Source organism: Chionomys nivalis, chromosome 4 (assembly GCF_950005125.1).
Source record: "Chionomys nivalis chromosome 4, mChiNiv1.1, whole genome shotgun sequence".
NCBI lineage: Eukaryota > Metazoa > Chordata > Mammalia > Rodentia > Cricetidae > Chionomys > Chionomys nivalis.
Genome location: NC_080089.1, coordinates 97,466,196 through 97,492,848, shown reverse-complemented (window position 1 = coordinate 97,492,848; position 26,653 = coordinate 97,466,196). Strand labels below are relative to the sequence as shown.

The 26,653-nt window shown below is 48.1% G+C and overlaps 1 protein-coding gene across 1 annotated transcript in view; it reads left to right on the top strand.

Moving 5' to 3' along the window:
- The window catches only part of Pccb (propionyl-CoA carboxylase subunit beta), a 53,168-nt gene extending 30,425 nt beyond the window's left edge, over nucleotides 1-22,743 (top strand). The window contains exons 7-15 of the mRNA XM_057767145.1: nucleotides 985-1,093; nucleotides 3,682-3,802; nucleotides 5,233-5,314; nucleotides 11,162-11,285; nucleotides 17,867-17,974; nucleotides 18,173-18,273; nucleotides 18,613-18,711; nucleotides 21,295-21,394; nucleotides 22,499-22,743. Of these exons, the coding sequence (XP_057623128.1) occupies nucleotides 985-1,093; nucleotides 3,682-3,802; nucleotides 5,233-5,314; nucleotides 11,162-11,285; nucleotides 17,867-17,974; nucleotides 18,173-18,273; nucleotides 18,613-18,711; nucleotides 21,295-21,394; nucleotides 22,499-22,620 (966 nt within the window). The 3' untranslated portion in view covers nucleotides 22,621-22,743. The remainder of the gene's footprint in view (nucleotides 1-984; nucleotides 1,094-3,681; nucleotides 3,803-5,232; nucleotides 5,315-11,161; nucleotides 11,286-17,866; nucleotides 17,975-18,172; nucleotides 18,274-18,612; nucleotides 18,712-21,294; nucleotides 21,395-22,498) is intronic.
- Nucleotides 22,744-26,653: the final 3,910 nt, after the last annotated feature.

Below are 26,653 nucleotides of genomic sequence, written 5' to 3'. Positions count from 1 at the left end.
CATGTGGCTTGGAACTTTTTCTCAGTGAGGCATTCTCATCTTGCTTCAGTCTGGATGGTGACTGACTCGCTGCCTTTCCTCTTCCCAGAATTCTCCTAGTTGGGTCGCTCTGCCTATACTCCCTGCCTGGCTACCTGCCAATCAGCATTTTATTGAACCAATATGAGTGACAAATCTTTACAGTGTCCAAGAGCATTATCCCACAGCACCCATGTCCCCATGTTCCCTGTGTGTCCCCTGTATCCTCTTGTTGTCCTGTTCACGTGTCCCATGGTCCCTTTTTGCTTTCTGAGTCAGGGCCACCTGGGACCCTAGGTCTAACTTAACCTGGTAAGTTAACCACACTGCAGGTTAGCCACACTGCAGGGTAACTACACTGCAGGTTAACCACCCCACAGGTTAGCCACCCCACAGCTTAGCCACACCACAGGTTAGCCACACTACAGGTTAACCACACAGCAGGTTAGCTGCACCGCAGGTTAGCCGCACCACAGGTTAGCTAGCCACACAATAGGTTAGCCACACTACAGGTTAACCACACTGCAGGTTAGCTGCACCACAGGTTAGCCACACTACAGGTTAACCACACCAAATGTTAACCACACTGCAGGTTAGCCGCACCACAGGTTAACTACACCTCAGGTTAGCCACACCGAATGTTAACCACACCACAGGTTAGCCACACCACAGGTTAAGTATACCGCAGGTTAGCCACACCAAATGTTAGCCACACCGCAGGTTAGCCGCATCACAGGTTAACTACACTGTAGGTTAGCCACACCATATGTTAACCACACTGCAGTTAGCCACCCTGCAGATTAATTTACTGAGACTGAAGCAGACAGCAGAGGTCTTCTGAGAATAGTGCTCTGTTGTAGTCCTGTCATCAGGTCCCCGTCACCTCCCCTGTTTATGGTCTTGGTTGAGTGAAGTCCTGAGTAGCTCCGGTGACTTGAGTCTGACAGTGTGGAAATCTGATTTCAGGACACATCCTACCTGTTTATCACTGGCCCTGAAGTCGTGAAGTCTGTTACCAATGAGGATGTCACTCAGGAGCAGCTGGGTGGTGCCAAGACCCACACCACTGTGTCAGGTGAGAGATGTGACCGTGACCTTCCTGCTCTCCAAAGGAGAAGGCATTGCCATGCAGGGTTGTCCAAGGTGTTAAAAATGTCACTTCACCAACAGCGCTTACCTGGGAGGACCGGGAGCTACAGCCACAGACGTGGCTCAAGTCACAGTCTCAGACTTAGGTAGTAGATTATTACTAATGATTACTAATAAGATTACTGGCCCACGTGCCAGGCCAGCTCTTCTTCACAGGCCCTCCTTGTCTGTAAAGTGATCTTGGAGCTCATGTGGGTGGTCATAGAAGTGTGATTTATATCCATGCAATTGAACTTGCAGAACGGCTGGAATGGTATCCTGTGTCTTACTTTTGGCACTCAGGCAAAAGTTATTTCAGCCTCTCCCACTGCACCCCAAATATTCTGGCTGCCGGAAGTACAGGCAGCCATGAGCCAACTTTGTTTCTATGTGTGTGCTTAACTTTGAACAGTTCATGTAAGTGGAGTCATATGACAATGATGTCTTCAAAAACTTTTTACTACTGTGTATTTATTGTACAAAACGTTTCTGTTTCATACATGTTGATCAGGTGTTCTGTTTGCATCCACCCCATTTCCTTCTGTCTCCTTTTATTGATTCCCTTTCTCTTCGATTATTACTCTGTGAGCTTCCGTGTGGGTGTGCATGTGTATGTGTGTGCATGTGCGCACATTTGTCTGTGTGTGCGCGCATGCGCACGTACATGCACATGGGTGTACACTCAGTTTTGTGTGAATGTGGTGAGGGGCACAGCACAGTATTCATGTGGAGGTTGGAAAAATAGTGGGAGTTGGTTCTCTCCTTCTCTTATGTGGGTCCCAGGGATCAAACTTAAATTGTCTGGCTTGGCCACAAGTACCTTTTCCAACTAGTCATCTTGCTGGACATGGGGTATGTTTTTTTAGTCTCGATCCCAAATAAAACTTTTTGTCTTGGTGGATGGGCATGGGAAAGGAAGTCTGAGGAAATGGTATATTTTCAAATTTAAAGACTTACTTCTTTTTTATGAGTGGCTTCTTTTACTTACTATACTTTTTACATTTTGTTTTGTTTAGAGACTATCTCACTGTGTGTCTTGGTTGTCCTGGAACACACAGAAGGCCGACTAGCCTCACACTTACTGTGGCTCTCTTTCCTTTGCTGGGATTATAGTCTTGGCCATTGCACCCAGTATGCTATACATTTTTAAAGGCTTGTCTGTGTAGTATCCCATCTCAATACTTCATTCCTTTTAATGGAGTGATTGTCTAATATATAGATGTATAACTACTAATTATATTATTTTAGAGATAGGATTTCACTAAGTTGCTTAGGCTGGCCTTGAATTCTTAATCCTCCTGCCTCAGCCTTTTTTTTTTTTTTTTTTTTTTTTTTTTTTGAGAGCTGGGATTACAGGTGTGGGCTACTGTTCTCTACCACCACCACCACCATCACCCCACCACCCACCCCTCCACCCCACCCCCATGATGGAGATTACAGCCAGGGCATTCAGCTTGCTAGGCAGCTGCTGTACCACTGTGCCCAGGCCCAGCCCTAACATGTCTTTTCTATCTGGTGATGGACGTCTGGGTCTTCTAACATATATGTTTGTGTTTATAACATAATATCCTATTGCAAACATTTGTGTGACATTTTTATTTCTTGCTGGCACATGCCCAGGTATGGGTGGCATAGCTGTTGATCTTTCTGAGGCTTTGCCAGACTGACTTCCAGAATGCTGTGCCAGTTTGTAAACGTTCTTTGGTTAATAGAATTCAGTCTTGTTGAGAATACCCCTTTCTCGTTCAGCAGGTGTTCATCGAGTGTCTGTGTGTGAAACATGCTGGGTGCTAGGAATGTGTCTGTGGAGATAGCACAACCCCGACCACATGGCAGTTACTTACTAGTAAGGGAGTCGGGCAATGCAGCTTACAGACAAGAACCTCACGGAGTCTGTGGGAGAAGAACGGACCCCCAGACACTGGGCTGTTGAGGTTCTACTCATGGGCAAGGGTAGTGTTCACAGTGAGGGTGCTGGGTGAATATCCTTGAAGAGGTTCCCCGTAGGTATTGACGGGGAAACACCCAGGCATGGGCAGTAGCTTATACAAAGGCAAAAGGGTAGAGGAGTGATTGGCTGCAAAGTGTGTCTTGCTATCCTGATTCACATACAAATCTCCCTCTGGCTGCTTCGAGGTCAGAGATGTTAAGAGGCAGTGGGAAGCAGAAGGCCTGGGGGAGGTGGGCCTGGGAGAGTGCTGGCTCTGCTTCCAAAACGATGGCTTGACCCCGGGTCAGGGCCAGGGTGTTTCCCCTTTCCTTCCTCTGTGTCCAAGCCCATGTGCACCAGGCACCTTTCTCTGCAGGAGGCAGTCAGCAGCCTTGGGGGAGCTGGTGTAGAGTAGTGTCGCATTGCTCACAGAGCAGGGAATGTGGGGTGTGGGCTGGCAGAGGAGCGTCACACTTGGGGTGACTGAGGACAGAGCTGCCAGCGTGGCTGGCGTCTGCCAAGCTGGAGAAGCCCATGAGTATCTTCATCTGTCACCTGTAGCTGACCGCCGGTCCTTGGGCCTCCTGTCCTCTCTGTGCTTTCAGGTGTGGCCCACAGAGCTTTCGAGAATGATGTGGATGCCCTGTGTAACCTCCGTGAGTTCTTCAACTACCTGCCCCTCAGTAGCCAGGACCCAGCTCCGGTCCGCGAGTGCCATGACCCAAGGTAGGTGGCGGCAGGCTTGCCTGTCTCTGGCCTTCTGGCATCTCTATCCTGACAGGATCTCAGGTCAGCTTGGAGCAGGTTGCAGAGTATGCCAACAGGGTCCCAGCTGTGGCGAGGTTGCTGGCATCTGGGGACAGGAGCAGTCCTTGGTGATTTCTTTACTCCCTTGGTTTTGGCTCTGGGGGTAGAAGAGACTGCAGAAGTTTGTTAAGCCTTTGGAGTTGTCCAAAAATGGAGATAGAAGGTTTTTAGGTCTTGATAAGGAGCAGCCAAAGGGAGTCAGCAGTGTGACCTTAGGGGATGTGTTGTGGGATCTGCTTTGCTGAGCTCCTTTTAAAGACCTCAGACCGTAGATCCAAGCTTGGTGTGGTGACAAATGCCTTTAGTCCCAGCACTTAGGAGGCTGAGGCAGGCAGATCTGAGTTTGAGGTCAGCTGTTCTAGAGCAGGCATCTGAGCCCTGAGTGCCCCGAAACTGTGCCTTCACAACTCATGGGACCACAGGAAGGGAGGGGTCACAAGGAAGCTGCTCTTTTTCAGACTGTTTAGGTACTGTTTGGTGTTCTTGAAGAATTTGAGACATTATTTGGAGGGTGTGGCCTAGGTCCCCGAGGATCTGAGTAGCCTATCAGGGAAGCTCTTTAAGTGACCCTTAAGTAGTATGGATTCCATCTTCAGTGGAGGTGGAGTGGAGTACACAGCAGAGCTTTCTGGGAAGTTGGTTTGGTGTGGGCCGTGTGACCTGGCCAAGGTCAGACGCTATACTTGGGTGCACTTCTTGTGTGTGTGTGGGGGGGGGTCCCTGTAGTCCCAGCTGCCCACATGGGGCAGGGAGGGCTGAGAGCCCGGTGAAGAGAGGAGGTTTGAGGGGTGTGATCTGCTGGATTCTCCAGTGAAACAGACACAAACTCTAACTTGATCTCCTCGCCTGCCGAGGAAAGAGCCACAGGTCAGGGTGTGACGGTTTGGTCCCAGATGATTTATTCTGTCCAGGGGTCTACGACTTTGCTGCTTAAAGGGGCTGTAGCTGGTTTACCTGGGGTGGGGGTGGGGGTGGGGGATTCTCATTCCTACTGTGACTCCTTGCTCTTCTGTCCTAGATGCTGCAGGAAGTCAGAGGGGGGTTCCCGGGCTTTGCCCTGTTGTCTCTAGTGCCTTTTAGAGCCCATGCTGTGTCTCCAGTGTAGGAAACATTCCAGAAGGGCAAACAGAAGAGCTACAAGCGGGAGTAATCTTATTTTTTCCTATATTTTTTTAAGTCACATGAGTTGGTATTGTAGGCAGGTTCTGTGAGGCGATGTGACGACCAAGGTGACTTCTGTGACCGTCCAGTGAGGACATATCACCAGTTGGTGTCTTGCTTCCCTCATTTCCTCCTCGGCTCCTGCAGGACAGTGGTTTCTATGCTGACTCCATTTGTGTCTTTTCCAGTGACCGCCTGGTTCCTGAGCTGGACACCATCGTCCCTTTGGAGTCAAGCAAAGCCTACGACATGCTGGACATCATACACTCAGTAAGCGCCCTGTCCTCTCTCAGCCTCAGCCGTGGTCATTGCGCTTTGTCTTATCAGGATGTATCTGACTGGGTCTCAGCGTCAGCACAAGTGGGAAATGCAGTGGCCAGGGACTGCCAGGCAGGGTATTCTGGTATGATTCAGTGGCTATGACATCTTGAGGACTCAGATGGACTTGAGGGTTGGGCCAGCAGAGCTCGGGATTTGGAAGGCACTGAGGTGCACAGAGTTAGTGTCATATCCTGACTTGGAGTGAGACAGGGTGATCCTTGTTGGGTGTTACTGTTAAGTGCTTCTGGTCCGGAGACCTTATCTTCCTCGAGAGTAGGGGGTGAGGCTTAGGATGCAGAGTGCCTCTTCCTTCATGCAGCCGTGTTTTGGTTTGATCAGGGAAGGCAACTGTTGGGCTCTACGGGGCATTTGCAGGTGGCACACACACACACACACACACACACACACACACACAGTTTTACCAGCAGTTCTTGTTTGGTGGAATGTCGATGGTTCTGTGGGCTCAGCCTGGCCTGGAGCTTGTGACCTGTGTCTTTTTTCTTATTTCGGGAGCCTGCAGGAGTCAACAGGCATGGCCAGGCTACCCCTCCTCATGGCTGTGTTCTGTATTGTTGGGCAGTAAATTTTACTATAAACTACAGGGGAACATTCACAAAAGATTTTGAATGAGGGTGGAAAGAAAAACATCAAATTTGATAAAAGAAAAATTACAAATAATTTGGCTGTTGCAGTGGCTCAGCAGGTGTAAAGGTACCAGCTGCCAAGTTGACCTGAGTATGACCCCAGGACCTCCTGGTAAAAAGAGAGCTGGCTCCCACAAGTTGTGGTCTGGCCTCCTATGCTCCCTGTAGTACATACACACACACAGAAATGTCATAAAAACAATTCGCAGAGATGCTGCGATGGCTGATTTTGGTTGTCAACCGGACTGCATCTGGAATCAGTTAAAACCCACGCCGCCGGGAAGCCCTGTGAGGGATCTTCTTAATCAGATTATTGATGCAAAAGACCCACCCTACATCTCAGCCACACCTCTGGTGCAGCCCAGATAAAGGACCTGGAGAAGGGGACTTTGCCTTTGCCTGCCCCTTCAGTCTCACTGGCAAGTTCACCTGTCCTGTTTCTGTGAACAGTATTAAATCCACCTTCTTCAGGATCTCTACAGACTGAAGACCAGCAGCTTTCCAGGGATCCAGTTGGGAAAGCTGACATATTGAGATCTGTGAACTGAACTGCCACCAGATCTTAGCCTTTCTGTCATCAGGCAGCCCTTGCTGGAACACCCAGACCACGTCCCTTCCCGTTTCATCTGTAGCTGTCTGTGTGTACTGTCAGTTCTGTTCCTTTACAGAACCTCGGTTAGCACAGCTGGCTCAGTGGCTAAGGTACTTGCCGCTCTACAAAAGACCCAGGTTTTGGTCACAGCATTCACATGACAGCTCACAGCCATATGTAACTCCAGCTCCAAGGGAGCCGATGACACCCTCTTCTGGCCTCTGCAGGCACTGCACACACATGGCATACATACATATGCACAGCGAACAGTCATACACATAAAAACAAATGGAAAATATTTTAAAATTATAAACAGTATTTCTCTAGACTATAGATGCTTATCTGCTAAAACAGAAGCTATCCCAACACCTGGAAAGAAATCTGTTAAGCAGTTCCTGGAGGAAGATATGAACTAAATGGCAGAATTCTATTTTTGTTTTTTGTTTTTTTTTTTTGAGACAGGGCACTCTGTGTAACCACCCTGACTGTCTTGGAACTCACTCTGTAGACCAGACTGGTGTCAAACTCAGAGAGCTCCACCTGTCTCTGCCTCCCAGGTGCTGGGATTAAAGGCGTGTGCTCATAGGATGCTAACGCCGAATGGAAACACTGTGTATCAAAACTTCTGGACTGTGGCTTAAACAGAAGAATATATATCTTAATACCAAAAATGAGAGAAATGACTTGGCAAATTTAGTTCCCATCTTAAAAATATAGAAGCCCTCCCCCCAGAAAACACCCCAAATATATCACCACTACAGGTAAATGGGGAAACTGGCAATGCAGAAGGGAGTCAGGGGCACACTTAAGCAGCGGAGATGCATTCCTTAGCATGGGTCAGTGTGAAGTGCCAGCTCTGCCTAAGTTTACGGTTTGAAGGCAGTCTGAATAAACACGTTCATAGAACGAACAAGTGCATACCTAGTTCCTGGTCACTGGGAATGAGCTGCAGAAGCTACGCTGGACGAGCTGTGCCTGTGCTTAAAGCAGCGAGAGACCGGCGTGTGAATAGACCAGCGGACTGGAACTCAAGAGCTGGAAACAGACCCAGGAGAGTTTTAGCAGATGGTAAAAATAGATCCGAGCCCAGGAGCAAGGTTGCTTTTCTTCATAAAAGATGCTGACAACTGAAGGCTGCGTGGGAGGATACAGACTGTACATCACGTGACTAAAGAGGGGCAGGGGAATGTGGGCCCAGAGGCTGTGATCTCAGCACTTTGGAGGATGAGGCAGGAGAAGCCCAAGCCCCCGGCCAGCCTGGGCTATGTAGTGAGATCTTGTCTATAAGAAAATAACAACATAGAAAACAAATGGCCCAGAGTTCCATATGAACAGTAAATCCATGGGAACATTCCACAAAAGACAGGTGGATCTCTTTGTGATCTTAGAAGGTAGAGAAGTGTTTTTGAATTGAGATTCATATCTACTTCTGTTCAAAAACATTAACTCCACCGTTCATGGGAAGAAGCATAAATGCCAAAGGGCACTAGACTGGGAGAAAACATTTCCCATATCTGAGAGTATTGATATCAGAACACAAATTCCTACAAATCAAGAAAGGCCAAAATGGATAGCAAAATCATCTAAGAACAAATGGAAACATCGAAAAGACAAAAATGGCCCTTAAGCATATGAGAAAATGTTCAAGATCAGTCGTCACGGTGGAATTCCGGAGAGGTGGCTAAATGGTTGAATGGTTCTCTTACCATTCGACTACGAGGGTCTGAACTCGAATTCCCAGAGCCTTCCTCTTCTGGACATGTAGCAGGTGTCTGTAATTCCTTCTAATGCTCCAGATGGGAGGTGGACTCAGGGGAGTCTCTTGAGATTCAGGGACTGGCTCCCTGGCACCCTGCAGAAACAAGCAATGTCCTGAGTTAGAGAACCATGCCTTGATAAAATGAATTACACTGAGTTATTTCTTGTATGTCAAATTGATCAGAAGTGAAGTTTGAATGCTATCCTTTGGACAGCCTGCGGGAAGCAGTTCCTCTCCTTCTTGGCTGGTAGGGGAAGCTGGCATCATACAAGACCAAGATAATAGTCCAGAAATTGCCCACAGTATGAGAGCATAGACACCACAGTTTGTAATCACGAGATGCACAGAACATAATGTACAGGAGTGGAATTATGAGACGGTGGCTGGGGTGTTAGTGCCAGGCGTGAAGTGATACAATTCCCAGTCGTGCGGAAACCGTCAGTTCTGTGTTGCCGTCCACATTAAAGACAGGAAATTGTCACCCATGCAAACTCGGGCCAGAAATACCCTCAAAGCAGATGGTGGGTGGGTGGGTGGGTTAGTGACTCTCTGCAGTTGTGAGCAGAGTCCCCGAGAGAGTAACTAGAAGCAAGGAAATGTCTTTAGTTTCACAGCTTCAGGAACTTAGCCCACTACACGGAGAATGCGCTGGCGTTTGAAGCAGGCTCACATCAAGGTGGGTGGGATGGGCGGGCATAGAAGGGTTCTGGAAAGACACATCTCCAGTGACCCCCTCACCTCCCACCTTTACCCCTGTCACCAATGCTGCTGTACTCTGAGGAGATCCATCTGCTCCTGGGCTCAGAGAAATCTGTAGCTCTACAGACACTTTGGCAAACACTCACAGCTGTGAGTTCTGCTAATCTCATAGGTGCTTATTAGTCCAACCAAGTTGACAGTTAAGATTAATCATACGGGCTGGGCGGTGGTGGTGGCACACGCCTTTAGTTCCCAGCACTCAGAAGGCAATGGCTGGCATATTTCTGAGTTTGAGGCCAGCCTGGTCCACAGAGCAAGTCCAGCACAGCCAGGAGCACCAAGAAAGAAACCTTGCCTTGAAAGGCCAGCAGCAAAGATTAACTGTATATGGGAATACAAAGGAATGGGAGAGAGAGAGACAGTATTAAACTATATGAACTTTTGATGTAGTTAAACATAAAACGACTGAGGGGGGATGGTATTGATTTGTTGGTTCTGGAAATTAAACTTGCTCATGCACACTGGACAAGTGCTCTACCATTGAGGTATATTTCCAGCCTAAATGAATAAATCTTGGTTATCTATTTTTTTTTCTTGAGCTAGTCTCTCTCTATAATCTTGGCTGTCCTTGATCTTACCATGTAGACCTGGCTGGCCTCAAACTCACAGAGATCTTACCTCTTCCTACCAAGTGCTGGGATTAAAGGTGTGTGTCACCATACCTGGCACTAGACACCAAAATTTTGATGAAGTTTAGATAAATAGTAGGAGAAATGCTTATTGGTTGTATTGGAAAATCCATTGACTTGGTTGAGGAGAACCCAAGCAGGTTGCACCATTATAGGACAAAGTGACATCATTGCCACTTGACGTGAGCCACTTAGACATCACCATGGTATCCCAAAGATGATGCCATCAAACAACTGAGCAGGAAGGCAGCCCCACCTGATAACTTACCCTTTTGTCTTCAGAGATGTTATGAAGACGCTGAATACTGATGCATGAGGAAGTTAAAGGGACCAGAGACAGGGTCACTAAGCGTGCCAGCTGCTCAAGTCTGTGTGCGGTGGTGTAGCGATAGTCAGTGCTGCGCACACTGTCCTTGTCTGCTTTATAGGTCACTGTGCTTATGTCAGGGAGCTTCTGTGTGCTTAGACAGTACAAGACTCAGGTAAAAAGCATGTCTGTGACTAAAATGATTCAAGGAACTTGATCTGCATGTATGAAAACCAGACCATTGTGGGGAGAGATAATGGTAAGAAAATGCTAGTGAGAAGAGTGTGTGTGTGTGTGTGTGTGTGTGTGTGTGTGTGTGTATGTATATGTATGTATGTAACATAAGTGCAGTGTCTGTGAGGCCAGAGGTGTCGGATTCCCTGGAGCTGGAGTTGAATTGGTTGTGAGCTGTCCAACATGGGTGCTGGGAACCAAACTCAGGTCCTGTGCAAGAGCAGCAGATGCTCTTTAACCTCTGAGCCGTCTCTGGTCCTATTCTGTTCTTGATGGTGTTTGGTGGTTAGTTGGTTTTACGAGGCAGGGTTTCTCTGTGTAGTTCTGGCTGTCCTGGAATTCGCTCTGTAGACCAGGCTGGCCTCGAACTCAGATCCATCCGCCTCGCTGGACCGGTCAGATGCTTTGTTGAAAGGTGCGCATCACCGCTGCCTGACTGTCCTTAACATTTTTTTTTTTTTTTTTTTTTTTTTTTTTGGTTTTTCGAGACAGGGTTTCCCTGTGGCTTTGGAGCCTGTCCTGGAACTAGCTCTGTAGACCAGGCTGGTCTTGAACTCACAGAGATCCGCCTACCTTTGCCTCCCAAGTGCTGGGATTAAAGGCGTGCGCCACCATCGCCCGGCTGTCCTTAACATTTTTATGTGAGCTTGAAGTTGGTTCATGCAGATTGCCACAGTGAATGCTAGATTTATATTAGAATTCTTTACAGTAAGTTGTGTTGTGTGAGAGGGTCCCACCCCACCCACTGTTACGAGGGAGAGAGAACTGTGCTGAGCTGGGCTGTCTGTTTTCTGTGTAAGGCTGTCTGCGGTTATTATCATAATATTTTTGTCTCAATCATTCTGAGCTCAGGAGGAAATTTATTCCTACAGGTGATTGATGAGAGAGAGTTTTTTGAGATCATGCCCAATTATGCAAAGAACATTGTTGTTGGCTTTGCAAGAATGAATGGGAGGACCGTTGGAGTTGTCGGCAACCAGCCCAAGGTGGCCTCAGGTAGGACATGGGCCCCAGAAACCTCTGATTGGGTTTGGACACCAAGACTGCTTGAACTCTTGGTGTCTGTGTGCCTTAACCCTTCCATGGCCAGGGAAGAAGCTCAAGGCGTGTGGTGACGGTGTCTTTCTCTTAGCATTAAATATTTCCTAAGCTCCTTTCACAGCTGTCTCAGGTTTCCAAGATCCTCTTCCTTCTCAGATCGGAAGGTCTGTGATTTTGAGGGTGGCTTTTGGTTCTCCCTTGTTGAGGGGACTGGTGTCTTCTTTGTGTCTCCAGTAGCTTGGTCACTGACTGCACATGCAGTAGTCAGCCCCCAAGACATGAACAGTATCTCTCCCCTCGGGTGACAGTGCCAGATCTGAGTCCTAGCTGGCTGAGGGGATCTCCTCCTAGCTGTGCCTTTTGGTGGGGACCGTGGGTGGACCCTGCCTCTCTTCACTGTTCTTCTTAGTTTGGAAAACAAAAATCAGTGTTATCGTCAGCTGGGTGTGGAAGTCAGGACACTAGGCAGGGCGAAGCAGGAGAACCCTGAGTTCAAGGTCAGCCTGGCTTACAGAGCCTTAACAGGAACAGCTGCAGCAGTAGACATCACACAACATCAGCATTTATTCCATTCTCTGTGGGCCACATCACTGATGCTCCCGAAACCTTTCAAGACCTTAGGCACATACCTGTGCCTGCAGACAGCAATCTCCAGCCGCTCCTGCTACAGCTTTCGGTCATTTGAGTCTTCCTGCCTGCCTACCCACCTGCCTACCTATCTACTTCCCTAGGTCTGACCATCCGTCTGTTCCTTTCCCCATTTCTCCCTCCCTCCCTCCCTCCCTCCCTCCCTCCCTCCCTCCCTCCCTCCCTCCCTCCATTTCTCCATCCATCCATCCATCCATCCATCCATCCATCCATCCATCCATCCATCTTCTTTCCCCTTTCTCTCTCTCTGACAGGCTCTCCCTGTATATACCTGGCGGGCCTCAAACTCATAGAACTCCACCTGTCTCTGCTTCTTCAGTACCCAGTGCTGAGGTTAAAGGTGTGCACCACCACGTTTGGGTTGTTCCTGTGTCTTCGCTAAGCATTATATGATTTTAGCCCCTATGCTTAGGTTTGATTGAATGTAAATTATTTTGGTGTGTGGTCCAGCCTAGTTCTTCAGCACGTGGAAATCCAGTTATCCCTCTTTCCAGATTTGGGGTATTTTCATCATGAAAGGATATGCTGACTGTGTTTTTTGGGTTCTGTTTTTTAAACAGATTTTATATAAGTAAACTGGAAAAATTGTGTGTGTGTGTATTTGGTGGGGGTGCACATTTGTTCATACTTTCTCTGGACACTATTCTGAGCTGCAGCTGTCATTATTCAAGTTAATGTACTTTTGTGTGTGTGTGCTTTTTATATAATTGTTGTTTGAAACACGGTTTCTCTATGTAGCCCTGGCTGTTCTGGAACTCACTGCATAGACCAGGCTGGCCTCGAATTTACAGAGATTTATCTACCTCTGCCTCCCAAGTGTTGGGATTAAAGGCGTGTGCCACCACCGCCCTTATTATCTATTTTCTTACTGTATTAGCTAGTAGAATATCGAAAAGCAGTTGAATGGATCCTCCCTAACAGCCTTGGCTGACTTTGAACTCAGTATGTAGATGAGGCTGGCTTCCACCCCGCTGGGTCTGCCTGCCCTGTCTGTGCTGGGCCTGATTTTCTGGGAGAGCCACTGCTCCCCATGGGATGTCATGATGGCCGAAAGATGTTGGTAGATGTTCTTTATAAAATTTGTAAAACTCTTCTCTGTTTCTAATAGGCTAGGGGCTTTTCCCCTTTTAACTTAAATGGTCATTGGATCTTGTTGAATTTTTTCCCTGCATTTATTTATTTGGGGATGGCTTTTTCTTTAGCCTGTAATTTGATAGATTATGATATTACCTCTTTCCAGTGGCTGGACCAGACTTGCTTCCCTGAGTTAAATCTCATTCTTGTTGTGGTATATCATCCTTCTCACTCACTGCTGTCTTTCACAGTGTTTTGTTGGTCTTTTTGTGTGTTGGTGATGGATGCTGATCTGTGGTTATCTTTTTCTGGTGTCTTTGGTTTTGACGTTAGGAACGGCAGCTGTCATGAGTGAGTGAGGTAGTATTCTCTCTGCGTTCATCTTCTCGACAAGATCATAGAGAAGCGGTAAAGTTCATCCCTGACACTCACCATCAGGCGTGTCTGGGCTTCATTTGTTTTTAAAGTGATGGCGGGAAGAAAAGGCGGAGTTCCAAACCAGACAGCTATGACCCTGGCTGTTTGCCGCTGGAGGCTCCCTGTGCTGCAGGTCTCTATTCTTCAGATTGTTGTGTGGTGCTTGGCCTCCTTCCTCCTTTCCCGGAGCACTTGTGAAGGACCTAATGCAGAGTGTGTGTAGGGCAGGGGTTCTCAGCTTTCCTAATGCTATGACCCCTTACTCCAGTTCCTCCTGCTGTGGTGATTCTCAACCATAAAGTCATCTTCGTTGCTACTTCAGAGCTGTAATTTCGCTACTGTTAGGAATCATAATGTAAATATCTGATATACAGGGTGGTCTTAGCACCCCAGTGAAAGGGGGTTACGACCCACAGGTTGAGGACCACTGGTCTAGGGTCGTGAACTCTGTAGCCTCCCTGTTTATCCTGGAATGTCATCACTTTTCAGTTTTCCTTCCTCTTTGAAGCACTGTGGGTACAGAATTATTAGTGTTCTTCATTCTGCATTTAAAATATATGACCTAAAAAAAATAAAATAAAATATATGACCTGCCATCTGGCCTCCACCATGTCTGCAGAAATAGCATTTGACAGTCTAATCGAAGACCCGTTGTGCACAGGAGTCTTGTCTCTTGCAGCCTTGAGGGTTCTCTTGGTCCTCCAGCGTTTCACTGCAATCTCTCAGTCCAAGTGTCTGAATTTATCCTGCTTGAGTTTAGAGTTTCTAGGTTTTGTAGTTTCATATCATATCAAATCTGGGGGGCTTTCGGATACTTGTACAAGTCTTAGGCTTTTCTCTCGGTGTGGCCCCGCTCCTGGTGTGCTGTGTCCGCTGGAGGACTTCCCAGTTACCTTACGGGTCTGTGAGGTGTGCGAGGTTTTCATTGTTCCGTCTCCAGTCCGTTCTTCCGCCTACTGAACTGAACCCTCTAGAAGATTTCCTCTTCACTCCTGTGACTCTCAGCTCCAGAATCTTTTTTTTTTTTTTTTTTTTTGGTTTTTCGAGACAGGGTTTCTCTGTGGTTTTGGAGCCTGTCCTGGAACTAGCTCTTGTAGACCAGGCTGGTCTCGAACTCACAGAGATCCGCCTGTCTCTGCCTCCCGAGTGCTGGGATTAAAGGCGTGCGCCACCACCGCCTGGCCAGAATCTTTTAGGTTATTTTTTATAGCTTGTCCTCCCTGGTTTCCTCATTGTGTTTCATTTTTTCCCTGATTCCCGTTGTTCATTGCTGTGCTTTCCTTTATCTCCTTAATGTAGTCAAGACTGTGGTTTGTGCTCCTGTAATGTCATAGGTACATGCAGCACTTAGGAGTCAGGCAGATCTCTGTGAGTTCAAGGCTAGCCTGGGTTACAAGCAAGTTCCAGGACAGCCTAGGGCTACTCAGTGAGACCTTGTGTCAAAAAAGACCGTTGATTTAAATTCTTTGTCTAGTGCATTCAGTACTCTTGCTTCCTTAAGAACAATTCTTTAAGTTTGAATAGCGATAGTTCCCCCTAAGTACATTATTCCTTTACTTGTTGGGAGACAGTCTCACTAAGTAACCCAGTGTGGCCGCAGACTCGCCGTTCCTCCTCCCTTAGGCCCTTGAGTTTCTAGGATCCCAGAATGCACCAGCAGCTCTTATGGCCGCAGCATACGCAGCCCCTTGCAGTTTCCTGGTTCCTACAGGACAGGAAGTCCAGCCTCACATTGGCCCCTCTTAGCATTGGTTTGTTACATTTTGAATGCGGTATTTGTCCAAGGACATCTCCTCTCGGGTATTTTCTAGAGACTTCCTTTTCTTTCATTTACTGTATGTGTACAGATATTTTGCCTGCATGTATGTATGCACTACATGCTACCGTGCCCATAGAGACCAGAAGAGGTACGGACAGAAGGCACTGATCACCTATGCTGGAGTTGCAGTGGGTTTTGAGCTTCTATGTGGGTGCTGAGAATCAAACCTGGATCCTCTGGAAGAGCATCTCATTCTCTTAACCACTGAGTCATCTCTCCACGCTAAGACCATATTCTTTGTTGTGTGTGTTCATCTTTCCTTACACGTGTGCACCAGCTGCCCGTAGGCTGTGGTCAGCTAGTATTATGACATAATTGTTTTTGAAGACCAGGAACCAAACAAAAGAAGAAAGCACACAAGGAAATCAAATGTCCTAACTTCATTTGCAATGCGTTTTCATTTGTATTAACATTGGGGTACTTTCTTGTTTTCTCAGGCCTCTTATTGTGTTTCTGGGTCTAGACCTGCAGGTGCTTCCTAAACTCCCTGCACACACAGCTACTGGTGAGCGCATGAGTGCTTGAGGGAGCCCCTTCCTCGGCTTTTTCCTCTCAGGCAGCTCTGATCACTTGGCCAGGCTCAACTACTGTCTTGAAATGTTTTGCTGCAGTTTCTTGTATGTGGTGGTGCACGTGTGTGGAAGTCACAGGACAATTTGTGGGGGTCACATCTCTCCTCCTACCACAGGGAACTGAGCTTCAGGCTTGGTGGCAGGCACCTTCCCTTCCCATGGGTCTGAACAGCTGCCAGCTGCTGCCTTTGGTCCGTGTATCTGAGAACTCTTCCTCGCCACTCTCTAAACTGGCTGGGTCCTAAACCATGTCCGTCCAGCAGCTGTGCCAGCTGAGAGCAGACTCACACCGCTGTAAATAGAGTCAGCTCTGTGTCCTCCAGAACCAGGGAGAGCAGGCTTGTGCTTCAAGCTGGAGATTGTAAACATGGAAAACGCATGTAGTTATAATGTAAACAGTGATACACAAGCTGGAGATTGTACACATTGAAAACGCATGTAGTTATAATGGAAACAGTGATACACAAGCTGGAGATTGTACACATTGAAAACGCATGTAGTTATAATGGAAACAGCAGCACACATGCTGGAGATTGTACACATTGAAAACGCATGTAGTTATAATGGAAACAGTGATACACAAGCTGGAGATTGTAAACATGGAAAACGCATGTAGTTATAATGGAAACAGTGATACACAAGCTGGAGATTGTACACATTGAAAACGCATGTAGTTATAATGGAAACAGCAGCACACATGCTGGAGATTGTACACATTGTAAACGCATGTACTTATAATGGAAACAGCGACATGCACGACTCTGGGGCAGGGATCGCAGCTTAGTGGTAGAGGCCTACCCTCCACCCCACACCAAGGAAGCCCAGTCTCAGTTCTCCTTGAGGTGGGTCCTGGCAGTGTGAGTGACACGCACTCCCGTGATCCCCTAAGACAGGCGTTGCCCATTGTTGCAATGTGCTTTCCAAGGAGGGAGCCCTGCTTTGGGGTTTTTAGGTCTGTTGACTCCCAGGGGTCTCTGTGTACTCTAGATATGAGTCCGTTGTGGAACTGTGAACTTTTTTCTTGATTTGTGACTGTTTAATTTCTTTCTTCTTCTTTTGTCCCTAACGGGGTTGAGAGGAGGGAAGGGCATCAGGGTCTTGCTAGATAACCGTAGCTGGCCAAGAACCTATACCGGACGGGCCTTAAACATGTGATGCTCCTTTGGCCTCAGCTTTCTCGTTGCCGAGACTGAGGCATGCATAACCACACCTGGCCCTTACTCATTTAAAAATATTTCACGTGTGTGGGTGTTTTACCTGCATATATGTGTACCACATGTGTGCCTGGTGCCAGTGGGGTCAGAAGGTGGCATTTGATCCCCTGGATGCTGGCTGTGAGCTGCAATGTGAGTGCTTGGAACCCAACCTGGGTCCTCTGGAAGAGCAACCAGTGCTCTTAACCACTGAGCCATCTCTCCTTCCTTTCTTAATGGCTTCCTCTCATGCATAGAATTTCTGAAAATCTGGTAAAGTCGCACCTGGTCTCAGAGAAAAGTCTGAAAGCCCCTTGAGTGTAAGTGGGGTACTTACTAGTTAGTACCTGCTAGCAGCCTGCTCAGGTTGACATCACAGAGCCATGTCCTCTAGGCCTCTTACGGTGCTGTAGGAGGTGGTGACTTCCCTACTTTGCAGGTGAAGAGCCTCTCACTGGAAAGGTAACTTCCCACGGGCGATAACTAGATGGACCATAGAGCCAGAGTCCAGCTCTGCATTCTCCAGAGCCACTCTGAGTGACAGCTTCTGCTGAGGGTCTCCTTGGGGCAAACTAGGCTGGACTTCGCTGACTGCCCCTCAGTCTCTGGGGAAAGAGCTTGCCTAGCTGTCTCAGGCTGCCGCATTTTACCACCGATGCCAGCATAGCCTTGTTTGCCTGGCAGTTCTCCTGATGTCAGTCAGATGAACCCGTGCGGCCTCGGAAGCCAGGCCTGGGTGCCCGGTGGGAGCGTATTCCCACTGTGTGTGGCGCTGTGTCTAGAGCTTCCAACAGACAGTCTCTTTCCTTGTAGGGTGCTTGGACATTAATTCATCTGTGAAGGGGGCTCGTTTTGTCAGATTCTGTGACGCGTTCAACATTCCGCTCATCACTTTTGTTGATGTCCCTGGCTTCCTGCCTGGTGAGTCCAGCACAGGTGGGGTTGGCGCGGTGGCTGCGTTCAGTATGGCTCTCTCACAGACCCCAGGGCTCTGACTTGTCTGTCTTCCGTTGTCCAGAAGATTGGCCCTTGTGAGGATTGGTCCTCTCTGAGGTTGTCACAGCCATGAGACTTTGCAAGGGCTCTAATGTAACCTGGTGACTCTTCCTCATGACCTAGGCACAGCCCAGGAATATGGTGGCATCATCCGGCATGGCGCCAAGCTGCTCTATGCATTTGCCGAGGCAACCGTGCCCAAAATCACAGTCATCACCAGGAAGGTGAGGCCCTGCCCTCCACACCTGTCCCTAGGAGCTTGCTCCTAGCATCATGGCTGAGGTGGTGTGCCGTGAGGTGACCTGGTCTGGAAGGAGGTGTGCCTCTCGCTCACCCCTGTGAAATGTCTAGAGGGCTCACCCTGCAACATGTGTTACAGGGATGTCCGTGGTCTCCCAGCAGCAGGGACAGCCGGCAATAGTGGTAGTGTGGGCTATACAAGTCTCCGGACTTTGACCTTGTGGGGCCGTAGGGCATGGCCCCATTTCCCTTGACTTTCTGGAGTGTTGGGGATATGTTTTGCTTGTTCCTGACATTGACACTCAGCATGTGACTTGTTCTAGGCCTATGGAGGTGCCTATGATGTCATGAGCTCCAAACACCTTCTTGGTGACACCAACTATGCCTGGCCCACAGCCGAGATTGCAGTCATGGGTGCCAAGGTAAAGCCATCTAGCAGCACTGGGCCCAGGAACTCCCCCCTTCCTAGCCAGTCCACCTCCTGTCTCCCCAGTGACAGGCACATTGATTGGTGTCTTCATGCAGAGGAAAGGTTGGCTTTGGAAGGGACCCAGAGAAGAGAGAGAGAAGAGTCAGCTGAATTCACCTTTGGGACAGTTTCTCACCACCCCCTCTCATCTGCTGGGGTGCTCCAGCTATAGCTACCCAGGGGGCAGCCTCCAGGCGGCACCAAGGCTTGCAGAAACATCCACAAATGCAGCGAGGAACTTGGGAAATATTTCTTCTCTATCTTTGGTCCGGACTGTGTCTATCTGAGGGGTAAATAAGGAAACACACCCTTTCTGATGGGCACTTTCTCTTTTACTTCATCTTTAAAATGCTCACTGAGAATCTCTGTCTCCACACAGCTGCATTCTTTACATACGTACATCTCTCCCCGACACGACCATACATCTCTGTATACGGTACAGCCATTGTCACGTGACTACACATCTTTTTTTATATACATTTCTCTTCTACATCTCTTTTCTATACAGCTTCATCTCCTCACAGTTACAAATCTCCACACAGCCACAGCTCAACAGCTCACTCACATAGCCCTCCCCACACAACACCACAGCTCCTTCACACAGCTCTCTCTCTCCCTTTCTCTCCCTCACCACACAACACACACAGCTCCTTCACACAGCGTTCTCTCTCTCCCTTTCTCTCTCTCACCACACAACACACACAGCTCCTTCACACAGCGCTCTGTCTCTCCCTTTCTCTCCCTCACCACACAACACACACAGCTCCTTCACACAGCGCTCTGTCTCTCTCTCTCTGTCTCTCTGTTTCTGTCTGTCTGTCTCTCTCTCACACACATACACACACACTCTCACTCTTTGCTCTTTCACTTCTTCATCGTATTTCTCTCTCTCTGCAACTCTCCACAGCAGCCTTCTCTCACATCCAAATCTCTGGACAATTATATGTTACATTTTCAGGGCGTGACCCATTCTCACAACACAATATAAGTCACACAGTTTTTCTCAGGCTAGGGAGGTCACATTGACCAGCCAGTGAGTAACGCTTGGCCATGCATGTAGCTCTAAGTTGGTGAGAAGATGACGTTGAAATTCAAGACCTAACAGTTAGCTGGACCTTGAGTTGTAGGGAGTGTGTGCAGAAAGCCCATTGCTGCACGAGGGTTATGTCTACCAAAGTTGCCTCAAACCTGACCTTGAATCAGCAACAAACACTTGGGAAAATGACTTCATGTATAAGATATTCATCTCTAGGGGTAACCCACTTGCTTTGAATTTGTTCTGAAGTCTAAAATCAGCAGTCTCTGTGACTGAGAATGCTGTTAACTTCCTATGTCAGTCTGATTAATGAAAGATATTCTAGTGTTGCCGGGCGGTGGTGGCGCACGCCTTTAATCCCAGCACTTGGGAGGCAGAGGCAGGCGGATCTCTGTGAGTTCGAGACCAGGCTCCAAAACCACAGAGAAACCCTGTCTCGAAAAACCAAAAAAAAAAAAAAAAAAGATATTCTAGTGTTATTTCTTTTCATCGGAATTATACAGATTAAGCAGAAATCAACTTCCTGACCACCCACAGCTCTATGTGTGCCCGATAGATGGAATATATACACCAGATAAACACACAAGCAGTGGGAATATTACCCATAGCTGTTATTAGCACATGAGAGAATTACGGCCAGAAGCAACTGGTCCTTTGCAGTCAGTAACTCCACAGCTTTTCCGAGTGGGGCTCCCACCACAGTCATTCGTCCGGTGGGTCAGCCAGCTGAATACTCCCTGACCTCCTGCACAGAACCACCCCTTTCCACCCACTAGAAGCTAAAGTTCTGTCTTGGGTGACTCTTGTGGCTTTGAAAGAGCTATCAGGGTTGAACCAGGTCCCAGAGTGTTCCCACTTGAGGACCAAGCCTTCCGCATGAGTTTTCCAGGTCAGTGTCTTAGGATTTTATTGCTGTGAAGAGACACCATGACCGTGGCAACTCTCAAAAAGGAAAATGTTTAGCTGAACTAACTTACAGTTTCAGAGGTTTAGTCCATTGTCATCATGGTGGCGTGCAGGCAGACATGGTGCTGGAGAAGCCGAGAGTTCTACATCTTGATCCGCAGGTAGCAGAAGGAGATTGTGAGCTACCCTGGGTATAACTTGAACATAGGAGACCTCAAAGCCTGACCCTCCCCACCAGGGACACACTTCCTCCAACAGGGCCACAGCTCCTCAGTGCCACTCGCTATGAGCAAGCATTCACACACGAGTCTCTAGAGGCCATACCTATAGACCACCACCAGCAGTGTGTTCTGTGTCCAGGGCTTGGGATCGTGAAGGAGGAAAAGCAGCACTTAGTGGGAAACAGGCTGAACATCCTGACTTCAGAGGATGATAAGATGTGCAGAGGGAGAGTGGAGTGACCTGGAACCACAGCCTAGCATTCTGTCCTCAGCCCCAGAGCATGAAAGGCAGCCCCACACATGGCCCGTCTCTTTGCTCTGATTGGCTGTGAGGAACTGATGGGCTCTTGGGAAACCTTTTCTCTTCTCACAGGGTGCTGTGGAGATCATCTTCAAAGGACACCGGGATGTGGAAGCCGCCCAGGCGGAATATGTGGAGAAGTTCGCCAACCCTTTCCCTGCAGCCGTGAGAGGTGGGCCGGGTGGAGGCGGGTGCTGTCCATCGGCCCTGTCATTTGCTGGTTCTTTCTTAGCATCTTTCATGGTCGCCTTTCATCTTTGCGGTCACCTCTGTTGCCTCTGGGGAGTGACGGGGCTGCCTTCAGGCAGGATCTGGGGCCGGTCAGGCTGCTGATAGGGTTCTGTTTCTAGGTGATGATCTGATCATCCAGTCCACCCAGACCTGGTGGCCAAACCCCTCTCATCCCCCACTGTGTCCTGGGCTTTGCTGGGTGGCTCTTCGGGTTTGCCTGGGTTTGTTCTCACTTGAGTCAGCCTCTGGCTTGACAGTCCAAGATGGCCTTTCTTTCAAGGTAATGGTGGCTGCTTACTGGTCCTTCCTCACTTCTCTAGACCTGTCCAGGCTTTTCTTCTTGTTGTCCCGGGAGTAGGTAAAAAGGAAGGAGACTTAGGCCCTGAGGCCTTGGCTGGGAAACCCCATGGTAACCTTTGTCACATCGTATCGATAAAAGCAAGTCACAGGGGCAGGGAGAAAAACTGTCTCTCCATGGAGGAAGCAAAATTTTACTATAAGGACCCATGGACAGGCAGGGAGAAGTTGTTGTATGTGTTTTCTTTCTTTTAAAAAATCTTGTTTATTATTTATTTGTCTATGTGTATATGGCACGCATGTGTGCATGCACATGCCTACGGAGGTCAGAAGAGGGCATCAGATCGCTTTGAGCTGGAGGTACTGGCAGTTCTGGACGACCTGAAGTAGGTTTAGTGATCCCTCCTCGGGTCCTCTGGAAGAGCAGCAGTGCTCCTAACTGCTGAACCATCTCTCCAGCCACACATATTTTCTTAATTTTATTTCCTGTTGAGTCCATCCTGGCAGGGTGGAGACCCTGGCTCAAGGCAGGAAGGGGAGAGGTCACATTTCCCTTATCTTGCCTAGTGCTCCTATGCCAAAGGTTAGGAGCCCGGCAGAGCAGAGGCGCCGCAGAAGTCCAAGGAGGGTTTGTAGGCTTGCATCTCTCTGCCAGGTCAAGTGCTGCCCACATCGTCGGCCTGTGGAGCTGAGAGTGACTGGATAGATGACCACCCACACAGTAATCTCCTTTTCTCCGATTCCCCAGGGTTTGTGGACGACATCATCCAGCCGTCCTCTACTCGTGCCCGGATATGCTGTGACCTGGAAGTCTTGGCCAGCAAGAAGGTCCATCGTCCTTGGAGGAAGCATGCGAATATCCCACTGTGAACAGCTCAAAGGAAACAGATCAACAGTGGAGCTGGCCACTCGTAGACCACCGCTGCCTTTTATAATCATGAAAATGGGATCTACGTACCTTGGAAGTTGATTAAATTTCAGAAAGTTCTTTTACTTGATGTAAAATTATTTGCTATATCAAAATCCTAGTTGGTGTTTTTTGAGTAAGGTGTTTTATTTTTTTAGTAAAAATCTCAGTCAAAACAAGAAAGCCAGAAGGGAAAAACACTCACACTCGCACGCACGCCCTGTCATGTGGTACAGTCAGGATGGTTCTCACAGAACTCCAGCTGTCGAGCCCTGCCATTGATCTCGGAACTGCGCGCTAACCAAAGCACTTTATAAAGTTAGCCTGCCTTCAGTATTTTGTAGAGCAATAAAAACAGAATATAACCCACCTGTGTATCTTCCACCCCGGGAATTAATTTACATCCCCAGGAAAGATAATAGGGTTTAGGGCAGTTAAGTAGGAATGTTAGAGTAAGCCCTGATTCCCATGACTCTTTGATGGTTACATGAACGTCTACGATGCTAGTTTGTCAGCAGAGCAGATTCTCAGGAAGGTGTAGTATCCAGTATTGACTCCTGTGGTTTCCAGACCACGAAGGTAGGTGTTCCTGCATTTCCAAACACCTCTGTTCTGATGATGGTCACGACTGTGAAGTGTTACTAGGACTGTATCATGTGCCCAACACCCAACCGCCAGTTGTTAATGTTGTGCGTGTGTGTGTGTGTGTCTTAAGTGACTGTCGTGGCTCTTGTGTGAGACCAGAGGACAGCTTGGCAGGATTAGTTCTCTTTCCACCATGTGGTTTGAGGATCTTGGCGGCAGGTCCCTTTGCCCAAGAAGTCCCTCAATTTGGATTTGCTTGGTCGTTTCCCAATGTTTAGTTTGAGGAAAGAGTAATAACAGCCCTCTTGGTGTGTTACATCAGGCGGACATGACGTAGGTTTCCCTGTTATTGGTAATCGACCATGTGGCCTCAGAGGTGATTATTTCCCAGATTGTTACTGGCATGTGGGGCATTCAGCCCTGCTGGCCGACAGACTTCCTGTTTGTTGCTGGAACTTGCTCGATTCCTGAGCTGCTTGTCAGATGAGGAGACTTCAGTGCCATCTTCATTCTGTGTTTATATGTCGGAGGCTGCCTCTTCTCTGCCTGCTTTTTTCGGGGGTCAGTCTTCTTTTGGTCTCACTGTAACTTGTTTTGATGCTCACAGGGGAAGCTCCTTCAAGCTAGTCCCTCAGGCTTCGGTATCTTCTAGTAATTATTGGAGAACTTCCTTATTTTATGACACCAGGAAATGATCTAATTTCTTCCTACATTTCATTGTCTGGTCCCAGAGCCTATGTTTTCTCTAAGGAGCTAAAGTTAGGAGGATTGTCATTTCTGCTGTCATTTTTTGCTGGATGTTCCTGTGTGACCCTCCAGCAAAAAATGGGGCTGGATGCTTTCATTTCTACTGAGATGTCATAGCCAGCATCGGAAAGGATTCACATAAATGTGTCTGAGACTTCTTCATTGTGCAGTGACAATACCTAAGCAAAACATTTTTTTTTTTTTTTTTGGTTTTTCGAGACAGGGTTTCTCTGTGGTTTTGGAGCCTGTCCTGGAACTAGCTCTTGTAGACCAGGCTGGTCTTGAACTCACAGAGATCTGTCTGCCTCTGCCTTCTGAGTGCTGGGATTAAAGGCGTGCGCCACCACCGCCCAGCCTGAGCAAAACAATTTTAAATAAAATACTTAGCTCATGGTTTTGGAGGTGTCAATTGCTTGTTCTGAGGTGAAGTAGAACTTTACGATAACAGGGTCATGTTGTAGAGCTTGCTGCCAGGAGGAAGGGGCACATGGCACATCTGTCTATTACCTCCAGTGATCTGCTATAAGCCCCTACTTCCTGCTTTGATCCCTTCTCTGTGATGCCATCCTATGAATCCACAAAGAGATTAGCCCACTGATGAGGACAGAACCCTTGGGATTGCTCTCCAAAGCCATCAGCTGTAGCAAGTCCATGTGCAGGTGGGGTACATTTCATAGTTACACCTTTACAATGCTTGTCTGTAAGGGTGGGGGCTATAAATAAAAGTTATAAATTATAGAAGTTCGGATTCCTAATCCTAGTGTCATTGCCATCCTCACTTTGTGTTTATGTCCGGGCACAGGAGGTGATAACCCTGGCTCCCATTACCTCAAGCGCGGTCCACTCGCTCGCTCAGTGCTCTAAGTGCATACCGTCTCTTAACTGTGCAGCAGTAAGGCTGAAGTTCTTCCTGTTCTTTGTCTTTCCCCGACAATGTGGTCAGGTCCCCTGGTCTGGAGCAGGACAGACATGGCTTCAGTGGTTCGGACACGTGTGTTTGTTTACGTGCTCTCTAAAGTTGTCTCCCATGCCCTGATGACCTTAATTTGCTGACTGAGCATTGTGCCTGCGGTTGCTCCCGAGCTGGAGGCTTTAGCTGTGGGCTGCCACTGCGAGCTGAGCAGTGATTGCATTCCTGTTCTTCCCAGTGGAGGGCTCGGGTGTGTTACGTTCCAAGGCTCTTCAGGTGTGCGCACCTTCTGGCTGTTACACCCTTATTTCAGAGTCAGGTGATCATGTGTCTCGTACTTTCTTTGTACCTGATAGCAGTGTGACCTGGATGACTGTCCTCCAGAGGTGTTGCTGGCGGCTTGGTGCTGTAGCAGGCAATGGAGCCTTTGAAGAGATGGAGCCTCACAGATGAAGTGAGGTCATAAGTGTTGTTGGGGTTCCAGCCCTTTCCACTCCCATTGTGGATTGGTCTCCACTTTTGCCATGTTGCATTGAGCCACAGGACCATGGGCTGAAAACAGAAGCTAAAATAATTTTTGAAAATAATTTTATCCTGTTTGCATTCATGTATGTATCCTGGGGATTGAATTTGGGTCCTCAGACTTGGAAGCAAGCACTTTTAACTGCAGAGACACCTTACCAGCCCCAGGATAAACTTTGAAAGAGTGGATTATTGGGAGGCTCTGGAAATGGCTCAGTGGTTAAGAGCAAGTACCGCTCTTACAAAGGACCCACGTCTGGTGGCCCACAGTCAGGTGTGACTACTTTGTGTACTGTAGGGTTGACGTCCTGTAAGACAGTCCTGAGAGTGAGGTGTGGAGCCAGAGCAGCAGTGCAGACCCAGCACGTCAGACACCAGGGACATGGATTGCCTACTGTGAGAGGCACACCTTGCAGTGAGCACAGTTGGCCCAAAAGAATGACAATGTAGACCACAGCCAGGAGGCTCACAGGTGAGGGACACCCGTGCCCTTTGCAGTGTACATCACCATGTGCCTTGGGTGTTAGATGTGGACTTGAAGGATCTATGTTGTCAGCTGGTTTTGTTTTGTTTTGGGTCTCTTGTTTGTTTGTTTTGGTTTGTTGTTGTTGGATTTTTTGAGACAGGGTTTCTCTATGTAGCCCTATCTGTCCTGGAACTCAATCTGTAGACCCTTCTGGCCTCAAACTAACAGATCCATCTGCCTTTGCCTTTTAAGTGCTGGGCTTAAAGGCATGTGCCTCACCGCCTGATAGCACTGTATCTTTGAACTGTGTAATTTGCTTTTGCTTTTCACCAGAGCTCACAAATGCATTTATTTGCCTTGTGTGTCAGAGGAAATGTTACATTTGAACTTTAGCGCAACATTGGACCAGTTAAAATTTCAGATGATCTAAAATTGCATTTTTGTATTATGAAGTGGATGTGAACCTTTGGGGGGCCAGAGTGGAATGTTATGGTTTGGATATGTGACCTCCAAAGCATTGTAGACCTGGTTCTCAGTCTGGGGTGCTATTGGTTGGAACTTTTGAGAGATGGAATCTAGTAGGGGGAGTTGGGCCGTGAAGAGTGTGCCCTGGAAGGAATAATGGGGTCCCAGCACCTCACTATGTTTCCCCACTGCACAGAGTCCTCAGGCTTCCTCCACTGCACGCTTCTGCCATGATGTGATTTGCTGCCACAGGCTCAGTGCAAGAAGGCCGTGGTCCCATAGAACAGAGCCTCTGACACCG